Source organism: Xenopus laevis, chromosome 9_10S (genome assembly GCF_017654675.1).
Source record: "Xenopus laevis strain J_2021 chromosome 9_10S, Xenopus_laevis_v10.1, whole genome shotgun sequence".
Taxonomy (NCBI): Eukaryota; Metazoa; Chordata; class Amphibia; order Anura; family Pipidae; genus Xenopus; species Xenopus laevis.
Window position 1 is genome coordinate 46,368,806 of NC_054388.1, and position 24,534 is coordinate 46,393,339.

General features: G+C 42.3%; 1 protein-coding gene across 1 annotated transcript; it reads left to right on the forward strand.

Annotated features, from left to right (window-relative positions):
- Positions 1 to 6,696: 6,696 nt before the first annotated feature.
- On the forward strand, positions 6,697 to 24,007 carry cacng4.S (calcium channel, voltage-dependent, gamma subunit 4 S homeolog). The gene is made up of 4 exons (XM_018237671.2): positions 6,697 to 7,138; positions 12,923 to 13,006; positions 18,681 to 18,821; positions 21,710 to 24,007. The coding sequence occupies exons 1-4, from the start codon at positions 6,916 to 6,918 to the stop codon at positions 22,240 to 22,242; spliced, it is 981 nt and encodes a 326-aa protein (XP_018093160.1). The 5' UTR covers positions 6,697 to 6,915; the 3' UTR covers positions 22,243 to 24,007.
- The last annotated feature ends 527 nt before the right edge of the window (positions 24,008 to 24,534 follow it).

The following is a 24,534-nucleotide window of genomic DNA, read 5'->3' on the forward strand; positions in this document are numbered from 1 at the left end:
ACAATAGGGCAAAACAGACACAGAAAGGCAAGATGGAGACACAAGGGCAGGATGGTCAACATTAAGGCAAGAGAGAGATAGTATGGCCTCAAGTACAACTCAGGGCAAGATGTGTACAGTAGTATAAGATGGAGAGGGCAATATAGAGATAGTATGGCCTCAAGGAGAACTCAGGGCAAGATGGAGACAGTAGGATAAGATGGAGAGGGCAAGATAGAGATTGTATGGCCTCAAGAAAAACTCAGGGTAATTTGGAGACAGTAGGATAAGATGGAGACAGGAGGGCAAGATAGGATGGACAGTTGGGGGAAAGTATGGCAAGATGTAGAGACAGAGGCAATGAGATAATTACACTTTATATAAGTGTCACCCATCATCTAGCCCTTCAACTCCCTGCACCCAATCTATGGCCAAAGCAGCAACTGATGTCTGTGCTGCCCCGGGGCCCAATACTATTAAAGATGGTGCAGTAAGGATGAGAGGATAATAAGAGTAACTAGAGAACATGGAATTGAGCAGATGCTGTTGATGATTGGCAGTTTTAGACTGATTTTCCTTTAAACCTTTCCCTTTGCCCAGTTGGAATGAGCAGAGGTTTAACCTTATGCAGCCTAGCGGGGGAAGATTCCTCTACCTTGAGAGAGTATGAGTTGCTCATGTTAATTACAGTGTGATCGCCTGGCAGTACCTGTGATCTAATAATTATCCGCCTGTTAATTAAATCAGAGACAAGGCAGTGCTGTGTTCCTGCTGATTAGAGGAGACAAATCAGTTACAACTGGGACACATTGACTTAATAAGAACACTCTGCTATGTTACCACCAGGGGCGCTCCACCAATGAGGCGAGTTGAGACACTCGCCTCAGGCGGCAGCGCCCCCCTGGTTACCAGGGGCGGCAAAAATGCCGCTCCTGGTAACTAAGAGCCGAATTTCCGGTTTTCAACCCGGAAATTCGGCTCTTCTAGTGCAGAGAGCGCAATTGCGCTCTCTGCACTAGCGTCGTGCAGCGCCCCGACCCCCTCCTGCGCAGAAAATGTGAGCGCCGTGAGGAGGGGTCGGGGCGGCAACGGAAGGCCGCCTCAGGCGGCATAAAGGCGCGGATCGGCGCTGGTTACCACCAAACTTAGGAGGCCAGCCCCGCACCTCACAGGGACTACCAGACCACCACAGGGGCAACTCAATCGCTTTCCAGGGTTCAGTCCCCCTGTTTGAGGGGGATATACCCATTCTAAGATAAACAAAAAAATAACTCTATAAGGGAGCAATTAAAAAAATACATTTTAGACGTGCAAACCTTGACAGTATAAGGGCATCTCTGCAACATATTAAGTGGGAAATGCTTTTCACGGGGTTAAACACAGAACAAAATTGGGACCTTTTTTAAAATACTGCTTAATGAATATACCAGACAAGCTAAAAATTAATATGGAAAAAGATATTAAAACAAGCAGTAAAAAGAATCCAAAATTATTTTTTAAATATGTAAATAGTAAAATAATTAAGCAGGAAGGAGTGGAACCCTTAATATCAGAGGGGGGTCAGCTGGTTGATGAGAACAGAAAATAAGCAGAGATTCTGAACTCTTATTTTTCGTCTGTGTACACAAATGAGGAACCAGTTAATAAAGGTTTCCATCTTAATACAGGGAGTCATCGAGTTACATACACCTGACTTACATACAACTCACACTTACAGACGGGGCTATTACAGTAACATACTATAATTTGTTTCACTTTTATTAGCATTTAGCTTTCATAAACCACATACCCCAATTCCCTCTGGTGTGTGTTGTCTATTGTGTGTTGTCTATTGCAGAGCACAGAAAGGTAAAAATAAATACTAGATTATGACAGACATCTGTTGCATTGCATTTAATAAGTAAATGTATATGTTTCAACTGACATACAATTTAAGAACAAACCTACAGTCCCAAACTCTTACGTAACCCGGGGACTGCTTGTAGTCCCAATCCTAGTAAGACTTTGCTAAAGCATTTGATACAGTGCCACACAGAAGGTTACTGGTTCAATTAAGGAATATTGGCCTGGAACATAGTTTTTGTGCCTGGATAGAGAACTGGCTAAAAGAAAGACTACAAAGAGTGGTGGTAAATGGAACATTTTCTAATTGGACCAGTGTTGTTAGTGGAGTACCACAGGGCTCTGTACTAGGTCCCTTGCTTTTCAACTTGTTTATTAATGACCTGGAGGTGGGCATTGAAAGTACTGTTTCTATTTTTGCAGATGATACTAAATTGTGCAGAACTATAGGTTCCATGCAGGATGCTGCCACTTTGCAGAGTGATTTGTCTAAATTGGAAAACTGGGCAGCAAACTGGAAAATGAGGTTCAATGTTGATAAATTCAAGGTTATGCACTTTGGCTGAAATAATATGAATGCAAGTTATACACTAAATGGCAGTGTGTTTCCTTAACTGAGAAGGATCTATGGGTTTTTGTGGATACTGAGTTGCCTAATTTTGGTCAGGGTCATTCTGTGGCCAATAAAGCAAATAAAGTTCTGTCTTGCCTAAAAGGGCATAAACTCAAAGGAAGAAAACATAATTTTGCCCCTTTATAGGTCCCTGGTGAGGCCTCATCTGGAGTATGTGGTGCAGTTTTGGGCTCCAGTCCTTAAGAGGGATATAAATGAGCTGGAGAGAGTGCAGAGATGTGCAACTAAACTGGTTGAAGGGATGCAAGACTTAAGAGGGTAGACTGTCAAGGTTGGGCTTGTTTTCTCTGGAAAAAAGTCAATTGAGGGGACGATTGCACTTTACAAGTACATTAGAGGACATTATAGACAAATAGCAGGGGACCTTTTTACCCATAAAGTGGATCACCGTACCAGAGGCCACCCCTTTAGACTAGAAGAAAAGAACTTTCATTTGAAGCAACGTAGGGGGTTCTTCACAGTCAGGACAGTGAGGTTGTGGAATGCACTGCCGGGTGATGTTGTGATGGCTGATTCAGTTAATGCCTTTAAGGGTGGCTTGGATGATTTCTTGGACAGACATGATATCAAAGGCTATTGTTATACTAAAATCTATAATAAGGGGCCCATTTACTTTGCTCGAGTGAAGGAATAGAAGAAAAAAAACTTCGAATTTCGAATGATTTATTTGGCTACTTCAACCATCGAATTGGCTACTTCGACTACGACTTCGATTTCGAATCGAGCGATTCGAACTAAAAATCGTTAGACTATTCGACCATTCGATCAAAGTACTGTCTCTTTAAAAAACAAATGATCGAACTATTTGCGGTATATCCTTCAACTTCGATATTCGAAGTCGAAGGATTTACATTCGGCGGCCGGATATCGAGGGTTAATTAACCCTTTTACTGCACTAGGAACAGAAACCTGTGTCCTTCAAATGTGGTTATGGGAAAAGGCATGACTGCAATTACTTACCAAAAACAGGTCCCATCCCTTTACCCATCATTCTGTTGTTATCTAATAGTAGAACTGAACCCGTGTAAAAATGAGTCAATTATTTGTTACAACAGGTAGTCGGTCATTTATCCCCAAAATGTCTTTGATCCCAATTTGTCTGCTCCTGGTATCCCGTCCAGGGTACCACAACAGGTCAGTATCTTGAAGGTTGGTTGGAGACAGACCAGGACACGCAGTAACTATGCTGCAAAGTTCATTTATTTAGACACTACATGTGTCGAGCATACACGCCCTTTATCAAGTGTACCATAACTATGTAACAATCTTAAATAACAGTTCAGTGAGTGGGAAATCAGTTGCCCGCCCCTGAGTGGGGAGAGGCTCATTCAACGAATCCTTCTTGTAGTTTAACCCTTTAACTACATGTGCACGTGAATACATTTCAGTTATTCAAACCAACATAATATACCACTGTTATTAGTGGTGTGTGGAATCCACAAAATATTCCCATTATCCATTAGTAGCTGTAGGAGTCCATAAAAAGTATTTTTAACCACTGTTGGGGGAGCATTTTCAAGCTGGTTAAATAAAAACATCAACTTATAAACATCTTTATTGCCCAGAACTGCACAAACTGTTTGCCTTCTGGGGCAGCCTCAAATATATATATCGTTTACATAACCTACTGACCTAATATATTAGCATAGCATCTCAATCTGCCCATTTATATTAAATTAACATCTCAAACTGTAATCACAAGATTGGATACATTGCTAGGTAATCGATTTCTTAACTAGGTACTTCATTTCTTACAAAACGAATCTAGGGCAGAAGTCCCTTGTATCTGTAGGATGAAAATAAAGTATATGTTAGTTTTAAAGTAACAAGAAACACTTAACACTCCTCTGATCATTTAAGCCGTTTGGTTGCATGCTATCCAATTTTTTAATCAATATTGCTTCTCTTTGCAATAATGCTTTTTTTCTGTCACCCCTTCTTTTCGGAACTGTTACCACTTCAACTACCAACCATCTTAGTTGGGATGCGTTGTGGTGATTTTCACAGAAATGACGGGACACTACTGTGTCTGTACCAGTATTGGGGGCAAAATTCCTAATGTTTCCCTTGTGTTCTTCAATTCTTTCCTTTACACTTCTTGAAGTTTGCCCTATGTATATATTTCCGCAAGGACATTTCAGCAGATATACTACATGTGGCGTAATGTTTCATGTTTATCTTGTATCCTTTTGTGGGGTGACTGACATATTGACCTTTTATAATAGAGGAGCAGCATACACAATTAAGGCAAGGAAAGGTACAGAACTGTGGAGAACTCTGGAAGATTGTTTGCATTCTGGTTTTGCTTTCTAATTCTGCTTTACAAAGCTTGTCTTTAATTGTTTTCCCTTTCTTGTAGCAAAATGTAGGAATTTGGTTTCAAATATTAGACAGCACTTTGTCTGTATGCAAAATTGACCAATACTTTTTAATAATGGTTTGGATTTTCCGGCTATGTTTGCCATATTGGCTCACAAATGGAATCCTATTCTGTTGTCTTTTATTTGTTTTCTCTTTCAACAGGGATTCTCTTGGTACCTCTTTCACTTCTTGTATTAGTTTGTCAATGACCTGTTGGGTGTACCCCTTTTCCAGGAATCTGTGTTTTAATGTTTGGGCTGTTTGCTCATACTCCTCATCTTTAGATGTAATCCTTCTTGCTCTTAGTAGCTGACCCTTAGTTATACCTTTAATACATCATTGACCCCATTTTAAAAGTCAGAAGAAATAGGCAAACCATTCAAAAATTTAAAAAAAAGAAAAAATGAAGGCCAATTGAACAGTTGCTTAGAATTAACCATTTTATAACATACTAAAAAATAACTTAACTTTAAAGAAAAAACATGGCACAAAATGGTAAAAAATCTGTGTTAATATTTGCCAAAATGTCTACCCATTTCAGGTATTACATTATTCCCATAAGAGAAGTCCTATGTCTAGGCCCCAGGGTCCCATCCCAAAGTCCCATTTTAGCCATAAATACAGCAGATTAAAGGGGAACTATCATGAAAATGTAATATAAGCTTCAGTATACTGAAATAAGAAACTCTCTGAATGCAAACAATTAAAAATCTGTACTGTTTCTGAAATAATCAAGTTTATCTTCACTATTCCTCTCTCAGCATCTGTTTTTCCTCATTCTGTCTTCATTCAGGAGTTGGGTGTCAGATGAACGATCCAATATATCTTATGGGGGGGTCATTTTGCCTAGATTAGAAGATGTATTAGAGCTCACTCCATTAAAATCACCAGAAATTATGTCTCTCTACATGCAGAATTTGTGCAAAAGTCAGTTATTTTGTTAGATTTTGTTTGTACTGGAATCAGTTATTTGAGTGAGCTTTAATACATCTGCTAGGAAAGGAAGCCCCCCTATAAGATATAATGGATCATTCATCTGACACCCAACTGCTGCATGAAGACAGAATGAGGAGAAACAGATGCTGAAAGAGGGATAGTGAAGATAAACTTGATTATTTCAGAAACAATGCAGAATTCTTAATTGATTGTATTTAGAAAGTTTCTAACTTCAGTATGAGGAAGCTTATATTAAATTTTCATTTTCATGATAGTTCCCCTTTAAATTTAATTTCACTAACTGCTGTAATACTCTGGGTAAGTTATCATATAGGATATGATTTGGGGAAAATGCGTATCCTAGATACACTTGAAAGCCCAGTTTGAAGGTCAGGGAGGGTGGGATAAATATGTAATTGCTGCCCTAATATTCTTTCAAATAAGGCTGAATGACCAACGTTTTCCTAAATCTGTAAGCTTGTCATGAGGTAACGAAGCCCTGACCAAAGATTGGATATCAAAAAGGGCTTGAACTGGTAATCACTGGATTAGGGTAAGGCAGTGGAAGTAGGAGGGGGTTAGTCCAACAATTCAGCACCACAGGGTTGGACAGCTCCCAGCCAGGATTCAATTCATCCCTATGGGGAGATATGTATTATTTATAGCATATAACAAAATGTACAACTACCCCTCTGCCGGCCCCTTAAACACCCCATCAGGGGCACAAGTTATATTACACAGATGCCTTAACAGAGCTCAGCGCACAATCTGTCATTTGTAGACAATGCCTTCTTGTAACCCCCAAATATTACTTATCAACCCCACTGCCCATGCGCCTGTAGCTGCAGCATGGCACTAAGTTGTTTTCTTCTCTCTGGTCTTCCCTGGGGGTCTCAAGCAGACAGACCCCACGTGCTGTTTGCATATGAAACGTGTGATTGGAGCAGATCAAAGGGGCGTGTCCGGTGTTTAAGGTTTGTTCCCAAGTGAAGCGCTGACATTAGGGCAGAGGAGCTGTTTGGTTATTTGATTGTGCTCCACGTGCCCCTGCAATTTCCCTCATGGCCAGGGCATCCCGCCAGCCCCCTGCTGTATGGAAGCGGGACACCCGGCTCCTGTTGCTTTCAGCTTGTAGTCCCATGGCTGCCGGACTATGAAGCAGGATGAGCTGGTGTGATCGCGGGGTGCAGATGCTTCTGGCAACTATGGGGGCTTTCGCAGCCTTCAGTCTCATGAGCGTCGCCATTGGCACGGACTACTGGCTCTATTCCCGGGCTCACATTTGCAACGGGACAAACATCACCCTGGATGAGACTCAAGGCCAAGCCAAAAAGACTAAAGGGGACCTTACCCACTCCGGGCTCTGGAGGATCTGCTGTATAGAAGGTAACGCGACTGGCGTATAAAGTTACTCCTGGCATCTCCTTATCTAACAACTGACATTGGGCCACATAGGGGGATCTGCTGCTGTATAGAAGGTATAGGAGCCATTTACTCACTGCATAGGGATGTTTTATCATGGGGATCTGCTAAATAGAAGGTAGCCCTGGGCGCTTAACTGGTTGAAATGGGACATCTGAGAGAATTTTTAATTTCTCAAAGTGGCAGAAGCATTTGCTATAGAGAAGGTAACACTGACAGAGATAGGTTTATCCTCTGCCCTTTTAAAGGACATAAAACTGACAGTGACTTGAGGAAGGGGGAGCAATTTACTAACAATGACCCTCCTAAAAAACTAGAATATTATTACGCTCTATAATGTTTTACCCAAAAAAGCTGGTAATTAATGCCCCCACACTCCAGCAGTGGATTGACCTAATAATCAAGATGACCTATAATGCCCCGGGGAACTCCTGATAAGTTTGAGAGAATATGGAATCCATGGCTCCATGCCAACCCCCAGGTATTGTTATCAGATAACTAAACTCTGAATGCATTTATTGTTCATTTTGTTTGTTTTCTTTCTGTTTAAAATGCAAACTAAAAACCTATGAAAAAAAACAATGATCCTCCTTTCCACAGGGTCTGGGCATTTTTGGGCACACAGCTACCAAAGGCATAGAGCAACTGTGTAGCAACTGTTTGTATAGGGGCACCAAGTGATGAACCTCCTACAGAGCTGGCTGGTGCTTTGATCGTATGTAGTTGCCTCTAGAGCAGTGATCCCAACCATTGGCTCATGAGCAACATTTTACTCACCAACCCCTTGGATATTGCTCTCAGTGGTCTCAAAGCAAGTGCTTATTTTTGAATTCCTGGCTTGGAAGCTTTGGTTAAATAAAAAGCAGGTTAACTTTCTAAAAAGCTAAAACTGCATATTGCCATGTGTTACTTACTCTTATTACAGTTAATGTTCTTCCTGAGCCTGTCCTGTTCCCAGGGCTATGGGGGGGGGGGTCCGTTAGCTCTGCTGAGGGTACTGTACCTTTATCTTATTGTCTTGATGTGGTTACCGGGCAACCAGCAGCATACTGAGTATTGCTATGGGAACTAGTAAGAAATTAAATGTCTGGATTCTCCTTTAGCCCTTTGCCCCCTCCATCTAGCTCATTAAAGGGGTTGTTCACCTTCCATACACTTTTCCAGTTGAAGTGTTTTCAGATTGTTCACCATAAACAAATATTGTTTTCAATTGCTTTCCATATTTTATTTTTTACCGTTTTCCCAAAATTTAAAAAGTTTAATGTTCATGTCTCTAATATTTCAGTCTGGCAGCTCAGTGATCTGAGGAGCATCTGAACTGTTACAATTTGCTACATTTATTTGAAACAATTAGTTGATACATTTCTCAGCAGTATCTGTGGAATATCAGCAACTATTGTATCAATTGTATCAATTGTAACAGCTGCCTTTAAAGGGGGTGTTCACCATTGAGATAACGTTTAGTATGATGTAGAGAGTGATATTCTGAATCAATTTGCAATTGGTTTTCATTTTTTATTAGTTAAGGTTTTTGAGTTATTTAGCTTTTTATTCAGCAGCTTGTTGCATGTTAATTAGCAACCATGCATTGATTTGTAAAAGAGACTGCAATGTGTATAGGAGAGGCCTGAATATAAAGATGAGTAGTAAAAATTAGCAATAACAATACATTTGTAGCCTTACAGAGCGTTTGCTTGTAGAAGGGGTCAGCGACGCCCATTTAAAAAGCTGCAATAAGTCAGAAGAAAAAGGCAAATAATTATAAAACTATAAAAAATAAATTATGAAAACCAATTGAAAAGTTGCTTAGAATTGGCCAATTTCTGGTGAACTGTATCAAACCAACTGAACTGAAAAAGGTGTTTGAAGGTGAACAACCCCACATGAGCCTTTTATTTGCCCCTTTTGCACCCTCCCATTTTTGCATAATTTTTCAGTTCACTTGGTTTCAGACAGTTCACCAGAAAAAAAGACTTTTTCCAATTACTATCTATTTTCTATGTGTGACTGTTTTTCTAATATTGAAGCGTAAAGTTTCATTTTTTACCTTCTAAAGCAGTTCTGGGAGGGGAGATCATCGACTCTTTAACTGTTCTAAATTGATAGATTTAGTTATCTTTAGCCCTGCTGAGCAAAATGGTGAACAACCCCTTTAAGGCATCTGTGTAATATAACTTGTGCCCCTGATGGGGTGTTTAAGGGGCCGGCAGAGGGGTAGTTGTACATTTTTTATATGCTATAAATAATACATATCTCCCCATAGGGATGAATTGAATCCTGGCTGGGAGCTGTCCAACCCTGTGGTGCTGAACCCCCTCCTACTTCCATTGCCTTGCCCTAATCCAGTGATTACCAGTTCAAGCCCTTTTTGATATCCAATCTTTGGTCAAGGCTTCCTTACCTCATGACAAGGTTACAGATTTAGGAAAACGTTGGTCATTCAGCCTTAGTTGAAAGAATATTAGGGCAGCAATTACATATTTATCCCACCCTCCCTGACCTTCATATTTTACACAGTTAAACAGAGACAAAAATGTATATGACATACACTTCTATACAAGAACAGGGCATAAAGCACCCCCACCCCCTTCAAGCAGTCACAGTCCATTCCCTCCTGATGTAATGCATAACTACACATCACAGGACTAAGTCCCCGGGGAGAAATCATGCCTGCCGAGTTCACATTAAGCTTTGCTTCTGTGATTCCTCTACCTCTCCGGGTACTAAACTGCCTAGAGGGCCCCTCCATGCACTCTCCACTCACTGCAAATGTCAGCAGGCCATTAAGATTATTTCTACTGAACCCTAGGCTGATGCATCATTTGAACAGGGACAGAGCAAAGTTTCCCTTGAAAATGGTGATTGATTGTGCCTTAGTGAGTGAGTTAACAGTGAGTGAGTTTAATTAGTTCCTCATTTGGGTTTGGTGTTGAATGCAATGGAAATATGAGGTTGTTTTAGCATCTAGTGTGGCTCTTTATACCAGACAGATGTTTTGCTTCTCTTTATTTGCAACAATCCCCGACGAAACCTTATCAGAGATCGTGCAGACAAGCAAATACAGTGCCCCCAGAAACACAGGGCATGCACTAACACTTGCAGTAGTGTGACACGTAACAGTAGTCATTTGCATATTTTGGTCTAAATGACACACTTGAGTTTAAAAGGCATTTGGAAACATAGGGGCAAGAATAGCATTACCTTAATTCAGGGTACGGGAGCTGATTGCACTCAGGGGATTAGAGTTGTTCTCCAGCCAGTCAGATGAAGATGTTCAAAGTGTGTGACCTTCCCAAGGGCATGTGTAGAGCATAACCCTGTTCTGTATAATGAAGGAACTGGCATAGCATCAGTCCCCTGTGTTTCCCTTTAACAAAAAGATCGCGCTTTTCCCTGCAACAATGAAGATGTTGAGCAGGAGCCCGGGGCACAGTTGAAATCTAATTCCTGGAGTGCTGTTGCCATAGTGTAAATGTGCAATGTTTTCTAATGGCCACAAGATATTAAGGTGCAAATCTGAGATGACCATTCCCCTCTGACTGTTAAAGAGAGTAAGAGATTTCTTTGATCATTTAATACATGAACAAAAAATCTACTGCACTATATGTAACTCAATAATCCCAGCCCAAACTAGTACAGTGACAGTTATACAGAGAGCACATGGGCTGTCTCACGCCTCATACAGTGACAGGAACACAGAGAGTGCAGGGGCAGTCACACACCTAGAACACTGACCGTAATACAGAGAGCACAGGGGCAGTCACACACCTAGAACAGTGATGGTAATACAGAGAGCGTAGGGGCAGTCACACACCTAGAACAGCGATGGTAATACAGAGAGCGTAGGGGCAGTCACACACCTAGAGAAATGACTGTAATACAGAGAGTGCAGGGGCAGTCACACACCTAGAACAGTGACCGTAAAGCTCCCCATAGACGTGACAATTCTTCTTGCCGAATGACCGATTTTTCGGCCGACATCTGTCAGGAAATTGATCAGCCAGGTCAAAAAACCTTTGTCGGTCCCAGTGCAATCTATCTATGTTTGCAGGGCCAAGCAGGCAGCTCCCCCTTGTTTTCCTGGCAAATTGGTCTTTTTAGTTGATGGTAAATTAGTTCGATCGTTCCGAGAAAATCGTGGTCTCACGATGAGGATCTGATCTTTTAAAAATCTCAACATCTATGTCCAGCTTAATACAGAGAGCGCAGGGGCAGTCACACACCTAGAACACTGACCGTAATACAGAGAGCTTACAGACAGTCACACACCTAGAACAGTGACAGTGATGCAGGTGGTAACAAACAGTTACAGTAAGTAGTAAAGCAAGTGAATGCTGTTAGGTGTAATGTAAGCTCTTTTGCAGATGACTTGCTACAAGATGTAAAATAGTGTAGATTTCTTGCCAAACAACTTGTACTATCAATTTTTTATATATTCATTAGATGAAAAAATTCCCAATTTTGAGTGCATTTCAAAGCATCTGTTTATGCCTTGACATTCCCTGAAGTCTCACTTAAACCTTACTGGTAAGTTACATAACAGATGATGTCATTAACAAGTGAAAACGCTGATGAGAACTGCAAAATTCACAGCCACAAAGAGAGTGAAAATGGAAAAAAAATGTACTTCTTGTAAATTAATTCGCATTTGACTGGTTTACCCAGGAGGCAGGTCTGGACAGAGAATTAAAATAGGCCCTGGTATTTCAGGTACACAGAGGCCCAAATAGCCCACACAGAGGCCCACCCAGCCCCCACCAGCCCACTAAATACTGGCTTTCTATGGCACCTTATAGCAGCCCCTTTGGCATTTGCCAGAACCCACCCTCTTATTCAGAACTGGATAGACAGATGGGGAACCAAACAGAATCTAATATGGCTGTCAGATTGCTGCATTATAGTGTTGCCCAATGAAGACACAGGCCGCATCTAATACTTATAACCCTCTAATGCCAGCCCTGAACCCATCATCTCTCTCTGACTGGAAACAACTCAATTGGAGGCTCATAAAGGGTTAATTAATTGGGCTAATGTTGGCACCCAAAGAGGACAAGGGCCATGTTTAACCTTGGTGGGGTTCTAATTCCAGCCCTGAGTCAGGCAAAAACAGGGCAGACAATTTGGGGTACAAACAGCATTTTTGGTGGGGCCCAAGAACCAGATTGGGCTCCTTGAAAATGAAAATATAGCTAAACAAACAAGAAAATATAATATTTAAAGGAGACATTGGGAGTTTTAGTTCACCAATAGCTTGAGGAGGGCTGTAGACTGGACTTTCCCAACTGGACTGACTGCAGTTAAGGTGGCCATACACGGGCCGATAAAAGCTGCCGACAGATCGTGTCGGCAGCTTATTGGCCCGTGTATGGGGCCCCCGACAGGCTTCACCGATCGAGATCTGGCCGAAAGTCGGCCAGATCTCAATCGGATGGGACAGAAAATCCCGTCGGATCGCGGCCGCATCTATTCGTTGATGCGGTCCCGCGATCCGACCGCCGGTTAAGGCATCGTTAGGATCCAATCGTTGGGCCCTAGGGCCCATGATCGGATCAGCCCGATATTGCCCACCTCAAGGTGGGCATATCGGAGGGAGATCCGCTCGTTTGGCGACATTGCCAAACGAGCGGATCTCTCAGTGTATGGGCACCTTTAGTTAGGTATGTCAGTAACAGACTACAGAATGAATCTCTCCATCATCTCTCTATCCTAACACTGACCAAAGTGAGTTTTTCTTTCCTCCCCTCCCAGGTTTGTACAAAGGAAACTGTTACCGGATAAACCATTTCCCAGAAGATAATGATTACGACCACGACAGTTCGGAGTATCTGTTGCGTAAGTACATGCTCTTCCTACCAGAAACCTTGGAATGTATTGCCAAGAGGTCCTAATCAAGTTGAGACAGAATTTCTTCACCAACCACTGTCCTGACCACATTCCCCATATTTTTTTAAAAAAAGTATTTCAGATTTTTAGAACACAACTGCTAGAATGTTTTAATATTGTGATTGTAATTAAACCAGGATAACTCTCCGGTGATGGATTGGCACCATAAGACCCTATGTAAGAGAAAGGAAAACATTGTTAATCTGTGCTGGGACCCCTTAGCTCATATCAAGGTTACAGATACATAGAAACATTGGGGTAAAAGTCAGGGGTACCCAGGGACACAAATAAGCACTCACCCCATATCTCACCATAACTGGCTGGATCCCTTTAGCTCAAACAAGGTTACAGATATATAGAAACACTGAGATAAATTTTGCCTTGCTATAGATCCAAGAGTTCCCTGGGAACAGTTAAGCAATAAATCCCCTTTGCTGTTGGGGTCCTATGGGGGAAGTAGAGTCTCACAGTTTGAGAAGCTCTGCTATTGGCTGATATAGGCTCCAGACAGAGGGAAGAATTCTGAGCTGATGTTGATAAGGAACAGGGAGTTGCTGGTAGGTGATATGTACCCTCAGCTGATGTAAGTGTATAACAAGTAAGCTCTTGCCAAAAGTATGTCATTACTCCATATCTTCTGTAAATGAATAGGAGATGTAGAGGGAATATTTCCAACTGATATCTTTAAAGTAAATCTCTGATGTAAAGCTTTTTATTTTAAATAGAAAGGGGATCCTGCAGCCCTTAGTGTGACAAAGCACAGGGTTCATTTTAATATCGAGAATATTCTGTGTGAAATTATCTGAACTCTGATCATTAGAAATGTTATAAAGTAGACAAGTGCCACAAGCCTAACATTTTGATATTGTGACCGGCTGCTGGGAATGGTTGGAGTTCAAGTAAGGCAAACTAACCAACAGGTAATGACTGGTGCCATTGTTCCTGGCACAAATATAATCGGATTTCTTTAATTAATGCCATATTCCATTAATTTAATAACCTGACTGCCCTTACAGTAAAAAAAAACCTTCCTATGCTGATGGTGAAATCCCCTTCCCTCCCCACCAATGAATCTCCATTTCATGGGGTAAACAATGAAGCTCAACCTAAACAATTCTACTCATTTTTATTCTGATACCAGTAACCCTGTGGCAGCCCCCCCATATAACATTCTGGAGATGCCAGTTTGCTACTTTTCTGTTGGATAAGAAAGTCCCCAGGGCTGACAGATCCCTGGTTTGAGGTTAATTCTCAATGATGGTCAGTGTTGTTACCATCCCTATTTCTCAGAGGCAAGAGAGGCTGTTTGGTGAGCTTGACATTTACATCGTTATCTGGGCGAGACAGATCAAGCAGTGCCCAAACACACATCTGCGCCATCCAGCGAAGCCATCACTCCCATTATGCAGGAAATGTCACAGGCCACCTCTTTCCATAGCAACAAACACATCCAGACAAACTCACTCTCACTGTGCCGACCTGGGAGCAGTATTTATCTCATCCTCTAATATTGCAAGGCAAAATGTTTGTTCATAGGGGAATGAGCGATGGAACCAAGGACATTCCTTTCCCTAAATATCTATATAATCCTCCAAATCAGCCAAGGGCAGAGTCTGAACCGACTGCCAGATACAAGACTCTGTCTAACAACAAGCTTCCAGGGCCTGGCACACAAATAGTTATAGGTAACTCTATGCCCAGAACATTCCATCTCTTCTACTAAATGTAGAACAAATGCACATGCATCAAGAAGAGCAATTACAAAAATTATTAAATTAAAACAAAGATACCATTGGTTACTTTGTCTCATATTGTGAAAAAGAAAAATGAACAGTCTCTGTACAGTACAAATGACTGTCCCCTGTTTCTTTCTCACATCACATAAACCATAAATGCTGCCTAATTACCCAAAATTAGGAGCGGTTGTGAATCAAAGCTTTAAGATTTCTTTAAGATTTTAAGGGACCTGGTCTGAATTACTTCCCCCTTCCCCACTGTATCTTTTTTCTTGTATCTTTTTATTTTCTTGTAAACCGTCATCTTCCAACTCCACCTGTTCCTTCTCTTTGGGAACTCTTTACACTCTCTTCTTTCCCTGATCTCCGGGTATTGCCCCTACCTGGGGTTGCTGTTCATGCCTTTCCCTTTAACTTATTGTTGCTCCTCATCTTCCTTATTTTTCTTCCTTTCCTCCTTTTTTTGTATTGTGCCTTATCCTCTCTTTCCATCCTTCACAGTTCCTCCTCTTCTTACTTTCCCCCGCTCTTACCCCCAGACAGTATATATTTGCTTGACACCTTAAGGGTAGACAAATTGTCACTTCAGGCAAATAATCTCCCTGCAATGCATTCCCGCCGGCCATTTCGATTCTAGCCGGCGGGATGGCACTCGGAGCACTTTGTTTTCTGAAGTCGCCCGAAGGTTCCTTGTGAGGCGACTTTGGAAAACAAAGCGCTCCGAGTGCCATCCCGCCAGCGATTTCAATTCTAGCCAGCGGGAAGGCAGTTCGGGGAGAATGGTTGCCTGAAGAAGAGGCGATTTGTCGCCGGGCGACTAATCTCCCCCAATTTCTACGTGTGTGTCTGTCCTAATACTGCTGTCAAAAAAGTACCTTTCCTGCATTCGTCCAAGCTATTTAACCACCATCCACTCTTTCCTTAGCTTTGGGGTGCACTCTCTTGGGGGGTCTCTCTGCCTTACCTTTCTCTCACCTGCCTCCTCTTCCTCCTTATCTCCTTCCCTCTCTCTTACTGCTTCTGCATTATTACGAGTCCATTGCTGCCTTTTCCTTCACCAATTTTCCCTGCTTCATTATACTGTCCCTTTCTGATTAAATGAGTTTCTTCTTTACCTTCAAATAAGTCTTGATGATATTATGCCAAGCATTTGGGCACTTACACCAGTTGCATTATATCTTCTTGCACTCTCTGCTGACATGCCCTTGGGCCCAATACAGCGCATATACCTTGTTCTCACAGAGACTACCCAAGGTAGAAACAGGAACCTTTCTCCTTCCCTATGAAAAAAATGTTTGTGGGATGTTTAGAGACATTTTTTACACCTCTAGTCTGACTTGTGCCTTGTACACCACCTTAAAAAAACTCCTCCCCATTGTATATAAAAGTGAGTGGGGACAGCATCTTACACTGTCTCCTCAGTCGGAACACATAATATCCTCCATTGAGAGATTCCTTCTAAAAGGCATTATGCCATTATTTTTTTGCTTTTAGATTTTTTAGATTTTTTTAGCTGTTATATTGGTGTGTAGGCAGCCATCTCAGGTCATTTTGCCTGATCCTGTGTTTTCAGAAAGAGCCAAAACGTCATGGTGGAACTGCCTTGAGACAGGCTATTGTTTCTCCTACTCAATTCAACTGAAGAAGTCACAATGAGACTTGGTTCCTACTGGATCTGGTTATTTTCCCATTGTTCTTCTGGTGGTGGGAGGCAAGGAAGGGGGTGATATTAATCCAATTTGTAGAGAAGTAGTAAAGAATGACTGCAACACATGACTGGGGCACCTGAGAAAGTGAAAATATGTATATTAGTATTAGTATTAGTAGTAGTAGTATTCCTACTCCCCCCCCCTTCTCCTCCTACAACACCCATATTCCACATCACAGACCGTTATGAAGCTAAATATAATCTGGGGTGAAGCTTATGGACTCAATTCTAGCAAATAAATCTCTCTAAATAAATACTAAATTCTCACAACATTCCATCTTTTGAAAACTTGCCCTTCAAAAGAGCCACTTTCCTGCCCTGATTAGTGACAAGCCGTTTTCTCTTCCCAGATACCCTGACCAAGCTTCTGTCTCAAAAATTGGGCTGCAATACTGCATTCCCCCATTTACCATGTGATTACTAGTGATGTGTGGGGGTCAGGCTGAATACCACACACATTGTGTGTCACATTGAGCTCTTCTCCCTGCCCATGACCTTACTCTGCCAGCTTTTAGCCTCCATTTATACATGCCTCCCTTTTGGGGGGCTCAATGACCCCATGATTTAAGTCCATAATCATCTGTTTAACAGTCTAGTATGTCACTTCTCTTCCTCTGCTCATTCTTTCAATCTTGGCATTATTCTGGTAGAACTTTTCCTAGGGTTTGATAATGTCCATAGTCCCACCAATCTCATGTTCCACATCCTCCCTTTATATAACTGGGCCATTTTGCTTATGCCCTGAGCCAGGCATTGCAAGGGCAAAGTTATTACATCGGTCATTACGGCAGCACTTGGTTGACGTTCCTCTTCTGCAGACTTTCATAAGCTTTAATGGCTTGGAAGGCCATCAAACTAACACACTAATTCCTCCTGCTGCATTAGGGGGCTGAACCCACATTCAGTTTAGCAAAAGAAATAGAATACTTTACCTTGTCTGCAGTTATGGCACCTTCACTGTCCCTCAGCAATTAATTCTGCCAGTAGTTTGCAGTTTTCCACCAACTCTGCTGGCTCTAGGGTAGCCACTTTTGCAGCAAAAAATACTGGCTTTCCTATATATTTATCTTTAATAACATTGGCATCAACCATAATTTTTGCAAGCCCGTCAAAAACTGGCACACCATCCTTTCCAGAATTGCAGCTACCTTCCCAGGCCTCCCCAGTATTCAGACATGCGTCCTCCTCCATGATGGCTGCCTCCATGGCTGAAATAATTTCCAAGCAAATTGCAGAGATGATGTTTTCCTTCCAAGTACTGTGCTATTTCCAAGATTTGTACTTTTCTTCTTTCCTGCTGCAGACAAGTCCTTGACTCTTTGCAAATATTTCCACTCACTGGTCTTCTTTGCTTCCAGAGGCTTCACCAGAAATTAAGCACAAAACAAAAACTGTAGTACGGTGTTAGCCAGTAGCAAAAATATCAAATAAAAAAAACAAACAAATACAAAAAGTATTGTAGGAGTGACACCAACCTAACAATAAAAATACATTGCAAGCTTTCGGAGCACCAAGGCCCCTTCGTCAGGCAGATTCCTGGACTATTTACAACCCACCCTAATTCATTGTTTATACATTTGGGTGAGAACTGCCATGTTGTTTCCTCAGCAGGTAGAGTATGATGATATAGCTTATTGTGTCCTCAGAACATTCCTTCTCCACAAATATTTTTATTTATACATATGTGAGGGAGCAGTGTGCTGTAGGGCTATTATTGCCATTCCATACGTGATGTGCCAGACATTATTAAACCTAACCAGCTGCAAAAACACTTGATTTGGAGGAACATGCAAAAAAAACCAAACTTATGCACTGTTATTTCTTGGACCCATATGGATTTTGCCAGCCCTGGTGTGGGGCACAGATTTTCCATAATCACAACTATCTGCCCTGTGTGTAACCACCATACTCCAGTGGGCTACCATATAATTCCCAGCCTATGTAAACTTGTACAAACAGACCTGGTAGCTTTACATATGGTACTATATACATTATATATATATATAACTCTCTCTCTCTCTCTCTCTCTCTCTCTCTCTCTCTCTCTCTATATATATATATATATAGATATATAGATATATAGATATATAGATATATAGATATATATATATATATATATATATATATATATATATATATATATATATATATAACTCCATTGTATCTACTTCTTTACTAGGTATTGTCCGTGCGTCCAGTGTGTTCCCAATCCTGAGCACCATCCTCCTGCTATTGGGTGGCCTTTGTGTTGGGGCTGGACATCTCTACAGCAGCAGAAATAACATTATCCTCAGTGCCGGGATCCTTTTTGTAGCTGCTGGTAAGTAGCAGAATCCTATTGTTAACTGCCCCTTTTCAACCCCAAGAACCCTTAAATGGTACTGATCACCCTAAGGTGTGGGCTAATAGAGCCCCATTTCCCTTGGGGGATGCACAGTTGCATAATGTGGGAGTTGCAGCATGCATGTGCCTCAACATGGCCATCCACACTGGGATCTCCCTCTTGGTGTGGGTGGCCTAGCACTATCGGGGCAATGTTTTTGTAAAACAATTACTGTTTCCCCCAATCAGAGTGTGGGGCTCTATTACCCTACACCTCTGGTTTTATAAAAAAAAAAAATCAGGATGACTGGTGCCGTTTAATATGTCTATATAGCTCTCTCAGAAGAAACATAAAGAGGGCAAAAATAATGTCAGCATTTGGAGTTCAGGTGAAATATTAATTAAAGGAGAAGGAAAGTAATTTATACTTGGGGGTGCCAAAAGTAATGCACCCCCAAGTGGTTGCATTTACTTACCTGACACCCCAGGCCAGTGCTCCTATCAGCAGAAAACTGCATTGGTCCAGGGTTCTCCAGCAAGCACCATGGAGCGTTCCTTTTCTTCGATTTTTCATTCTTCAAATTTCCAGAGGCAGACGCATGCGCAGTAGAATGAAATAGCCGGCTTTTTTGTTAAACTTCAGCTTTTGATTGTGCTGCACACACCCAGCCCCAAGAAGAAAGAAGAATCTGGAAGAGGATCGCTCCATGGTGCTTGCTGGAAGAATCCTGGGCTGGTGCGTTTTTCTGCTGATAGAAGCACTAGCTCGGGGTGTCAGGTAAGTAAATACAATCACATGTGGGTGCCTAACTTTTGGCACCCCCAAGTATAAAAACACTTTCCTTCTCCTTTAAGCTCCATCTTCTTCAGCCTGATAAATATATTTGTTACTTGTCGCTACTGTAGGTTTATGGCCAGGAAAATCAGTGTCTGGGTTCAGACAAGCAGAAGGAGAACTAGGAGAGATAAGGGCAAAATCAACAATAGAGGCCAAGCCTTTGGATAAACAGAGGAGAGATGGGAGAGATAATGGCAGAGGGGAGAATAGATGCCAATGCATATGGAGGGACAGAAGAAGAGATTAGTACAGAGGGAAGAATAGAAGCCAAGCCTTTGGATAGACAGAAGGAGAAATGGGAAAGATAAGGGCAGAGGGGAGAATAGAGACCAAGCCTCTAGACCAGTGCTGTCCAACTTCTGTGGTACCAAGGGCCAAAATTTTACTGGCCTATGTGGAGGAGGGCCAATAATGGAAGTCAGTGTTGGCCACTCCCCCTTTTAAACCATACCCACTGTAAACCACACCCATATTACCGCAAGAACTTTTATGATCATATCCACATTAACGGTGGTAGCACACCAAAAAAACAAATGGTTGGTGCTCACTGCAGGGAAATCCCTCATCACTCATATGTGAAAATTTGAAGTTATATTAAAAACATACCCTTAAATCCATATGCCTCATCCTCCCCTGTAGATAATACAACAACCCCCCAACACATGATTAAACACCTTAGGGGCCCTTAACAACAATATCCAAATGCTAACAAACCCCAAGAACAAACCCCTAACAGGCTTACATTCCACAGGTAGCACTGGGCAAGCAGAGAATGGCACACACAAGCAGCACTGGGCAAGCAGAGAATGGCACACACAAGCAGCACTGGGCAAGCAGAGAATGGCACACACAAGCAGTACTGGGCAAGCAGAGAATGGCACATACAAGCAGCACTGGGCAAGCAGAGAATGGCACACACAAGCAGTACTGGGCAAGCAGAGAATGGCACACACAAGCAGCACTGGGCAAGCAGAGAATGGCACACACAAGCAGCACTGGGCAAGCAGAGAATGGCACATACAAGCAGCACTGGGCAAGCAAAAATGGCACACACAAGCAGCACTGGGCAAGCAGAGAATGGCACACACAAGCACCACTGGGCAAGCAGAGAATGGCACACACAAGCACCACTGGGCAAGCAGAGAATGGCACACACAAGCAGCCCTGGGCAAGCAAAGAATGGGACACACAAGCAGCCCTGGGCAAGCAAAGAATGGGACACACAAGCAGCACTGAGTAAGCAGAGAATTGCACACACAGGGAGGGAAGGCAGAACAGAGCAGGAGACAGGGAAACCTTTCATTCTAATATGTACTACATACAGTGACACAGTCCTGGTGCCCCATTAGTATTTTGAATAAGGTGTGAACAGGTGAACAATGTGGGCAGTTTCAGCCTGGGTCTCAGGTGTGAACAGTACAGGCCTTTAGGATATAAACAATAGAGGTGTCACAAGTGTGAACAATGCAGGGGATTTGTGGTTTAAACAATGCAGGGGTCAGTTAATCTCTGTAGTGATACCTTTTAAATCAAAAATGATAAGCAGACACAGCATATGGGGGGGCCACAGAAGGGGGGTCCGCCAGTTGGACAGCCATGCTCTAGATCAGCGGTCCCGACTCCCTAACCTTTCTTACCCGTGAGCCACATTCAAATGTAAAAAGAGTTGGGGAGCAACACAAGCATGATAAAAGTTCCCAGGGTGTCAAATAAAGGCTGTGATTGGCTATTTGGTAACCCCTATGTGGACTGGCAACCTACAGGAAGCTCTGTTTGGAAGTATGCCTAGCTTTTATGCAAATTAAAACTTTCCCCCAAACCAGGAATTAAGAAACACCTGCTTTGAGGCCATTGAGAGCAACATCCAAGGAACTTGTGAGCAACATGTTGACAGAAGAAGAGGAGGTAGATATAAAGGACAGAGGGGAAAATAAAAGCCAAGGCTTTGGATAGACAGAAGGAGAAATGGTAGCGATATGGATGGGGGGAGGTGTAGCAAGATTGAACATTTCATTGACAAATAAATTATTCTCCCTTTTAATTCTCAGGCCTCAGCAACATAATTGGAATCATTGTGTATATATCCAGCAATGCTGGAGACCCAAGCGACAAGAAGGACGAGGACAAGAAAAACCAATACAATTATGGTTGGTCCTTCTACTTTGGGGCACTGTCCTTCATCGTGGCCGAGACAATTGGAGTTTTGGCTGTTAACATTTACATTGAGAGAAACAAGGATCTGAGATTTAGATCCAAGAGGATTCTGAAGACCTCTTCCTTGTCCCCATACGGTAGGATGCCGAGCTATAGGTACCGTCGAAGGAGGTCAAGATCCAGTTCCTTCTCTACAGAGCCATCACCATCTCGGGAGATGTCTCCAGTCAGCATGAAGATAGCCGGCACCCTCCCCATGGGAGAAATATCTATGTACACTCTTACCAGGGAACCCTTAAAAATCACAACAGCTGCCAGCTTCAACTCTGATTCTGATGCCAGTTTCCTGCAGGTCCATAACTGCTTCCAGAAGGAGCTGGAAGGAATTAACATCAGTGTAGTTAACAGAAGGACGACCCCTGTTTAAGCCCAGTTGGTAATACAAAGGAATGGCCATTGGGGCCTGTACTTTTTCTGTTTTTGGGCAACAAATAAATCACACCCTTCAGCACCTAACTCCATGTATAAGTGAGACCCAACGCTATCAGAGTGTGGAATTGGGCTCCCAATGTCCATGCCTTCATATTAGGCAGGAAATAATATCAGATGTATTTGGGATTGATAAAGAAATGCTGATTTTCAGCAGTTTTCCAAGAATATTTTTTTTTACCAAATAAGCCATGATGTAGTTGTAAAGCCAAACTCATCCAACTCACTTTAACGCACTCTGGAAACAGACTGCAAGGATTTTATAGCAGTTACACTGGTGCTATCACAGGGAAGGGGATGATGAAAATAATACATTGTGTATGTTGTGTGTCAAAGCCCCCCCCCATACCAAATGTGTTTAGCTAGGGGGGTTGCATTTCTCTCTAGAGGGCTCTAACTGGACATCCCTTTGAAAGTTTACATAAGTCAGTTGCTTCTTGAAAATTTGAGGGTGGGATTTGTCATTGAGCATGCTTAATGGGCATTGACAGCTCTCTTTATTGTACATATGTTTCATACCACAGCCTCTTGGTACAGCAACCCTATGAAAAGTTATAGATCAGCAAACAACCCAGAGTCTGAGTTGGCAGCCCAGTACTTGCACGTTTTGATGGGGCAGCTGTACATTTGTGGACATGTAGGTGGTGGAGTTGGATAGACAGACTTTATCAATTTATGTGCACCATATATTTAAGAAGCAGGTTATATTTCTTTGACACATACAGTACCAAACAATGAACATCAATGTGTCAGTACCATGTCTAAGTGGCATTAAACACTAGGTCATGACATACTATAATTTTATAATGAGACATACCATGCTTCTAAATATGTCCCAGGAATGCAACCCCCTTCTCCTCCTCAAACACACATTCCCTTCTTTGAGCTACCCCCCCCCCAAACTCCCCAAATTAGGCAGCATTGCAGAGACAGGGGCTGTTGAAGTGTCAGCCCCAAGATTTCCACCCCATCCCTCTCATACTGGCTACATTACATCCACGTGTCATGCTGTAGGGCTAATTAGACATCTCAAGCCTGCTGTTGGCTGCATTAGTTTCTAAATAATCATTTAGCTTGTCTCTATCAGTCCTATAGCATGTGGATCCTACAAGTGGAAGGGAATGATTGCATTAGTGATCACTGTGTCCAGAATTCTTGACTCCCCCCATAAATCTATTCCACCTTGTTATTTCCCATTGTATAAATATTCTATACCCGACTTGACTGTTTCTGACAAATCCTATGACTGTTACCTTCCTGATTAATCCACATGTGCATCTAAATACATGGCTATTAAATATTACCCCTCTCACCCGCAACATTAATCTGTATCAGTCACATTGTGATCTAGTTTAGAGGTTTCTAAAGCTGCCTCCACCCAGGGCTGCTGTGCAGATTGTATGGTTCTTTTCAGATCAAACCACCCAGTTTGTAGTCAAACTTGTAGGTAGATCCTCTCGCCAAGTAAATGCATTGGGTTGTATATACAGTAACCCTGTCCGATCCAGAACTACACTGGTAGCAAAATTGGCAAGTACAGTCCTTGATCTGATCTTAGTGCCGAAATGTATTGGGCTGGGTTACTTAGAGTAACAATTTCATTCATTAAGCAACAATTGGGATATACTTTCCCTTTAGGGCTAGTCCACACGGGGAGATAGCGACGCGTTTGCGGTCGCGGCGACAAAGCGCCGCGACCGGCGCAGGCGACAGTTTTGTATGGGCGCCTATGTAAAAACGCCTGTGCTAACCACACGAGGCGATGCGCTTTTCAACAGTCGCCTGAAAATGCCTCGCCAGGCAAACGCGTCGCTATCTCCCCGTGTGCACTAGCCCTTAAAGTAAATCATCTATCTATGGCATTGCTGTGTGGTTGCTATGGTCACTGAGGAGGATTTATTTCATCTTCCAGTCTGCCATTCTTTCAACTTCTGGTTAGTTGCTAGGGTCAGTGACCATAACATACATTATAAGATATATCTAAAGAGCTGTTGAGTGGAATAATAAAATGTTAGGCACCCACAAGTGATTGTATTGAATTACCTGAAACCTCGGGCCGTTGCTCCTATCAGCAGAAAACTGCACTGGCCCGGGGATATACCAGTGAGCACTACAGCACTTGTTTCCCCTTTCTTCGCCCAATAGAACTAAAATGTCGGCTATTTCGTTCTACTGCGCATGCGTTTGTCCCAGGAAATTTGAAGAAAGAAGAAGCCGGAAGAGGAACGCT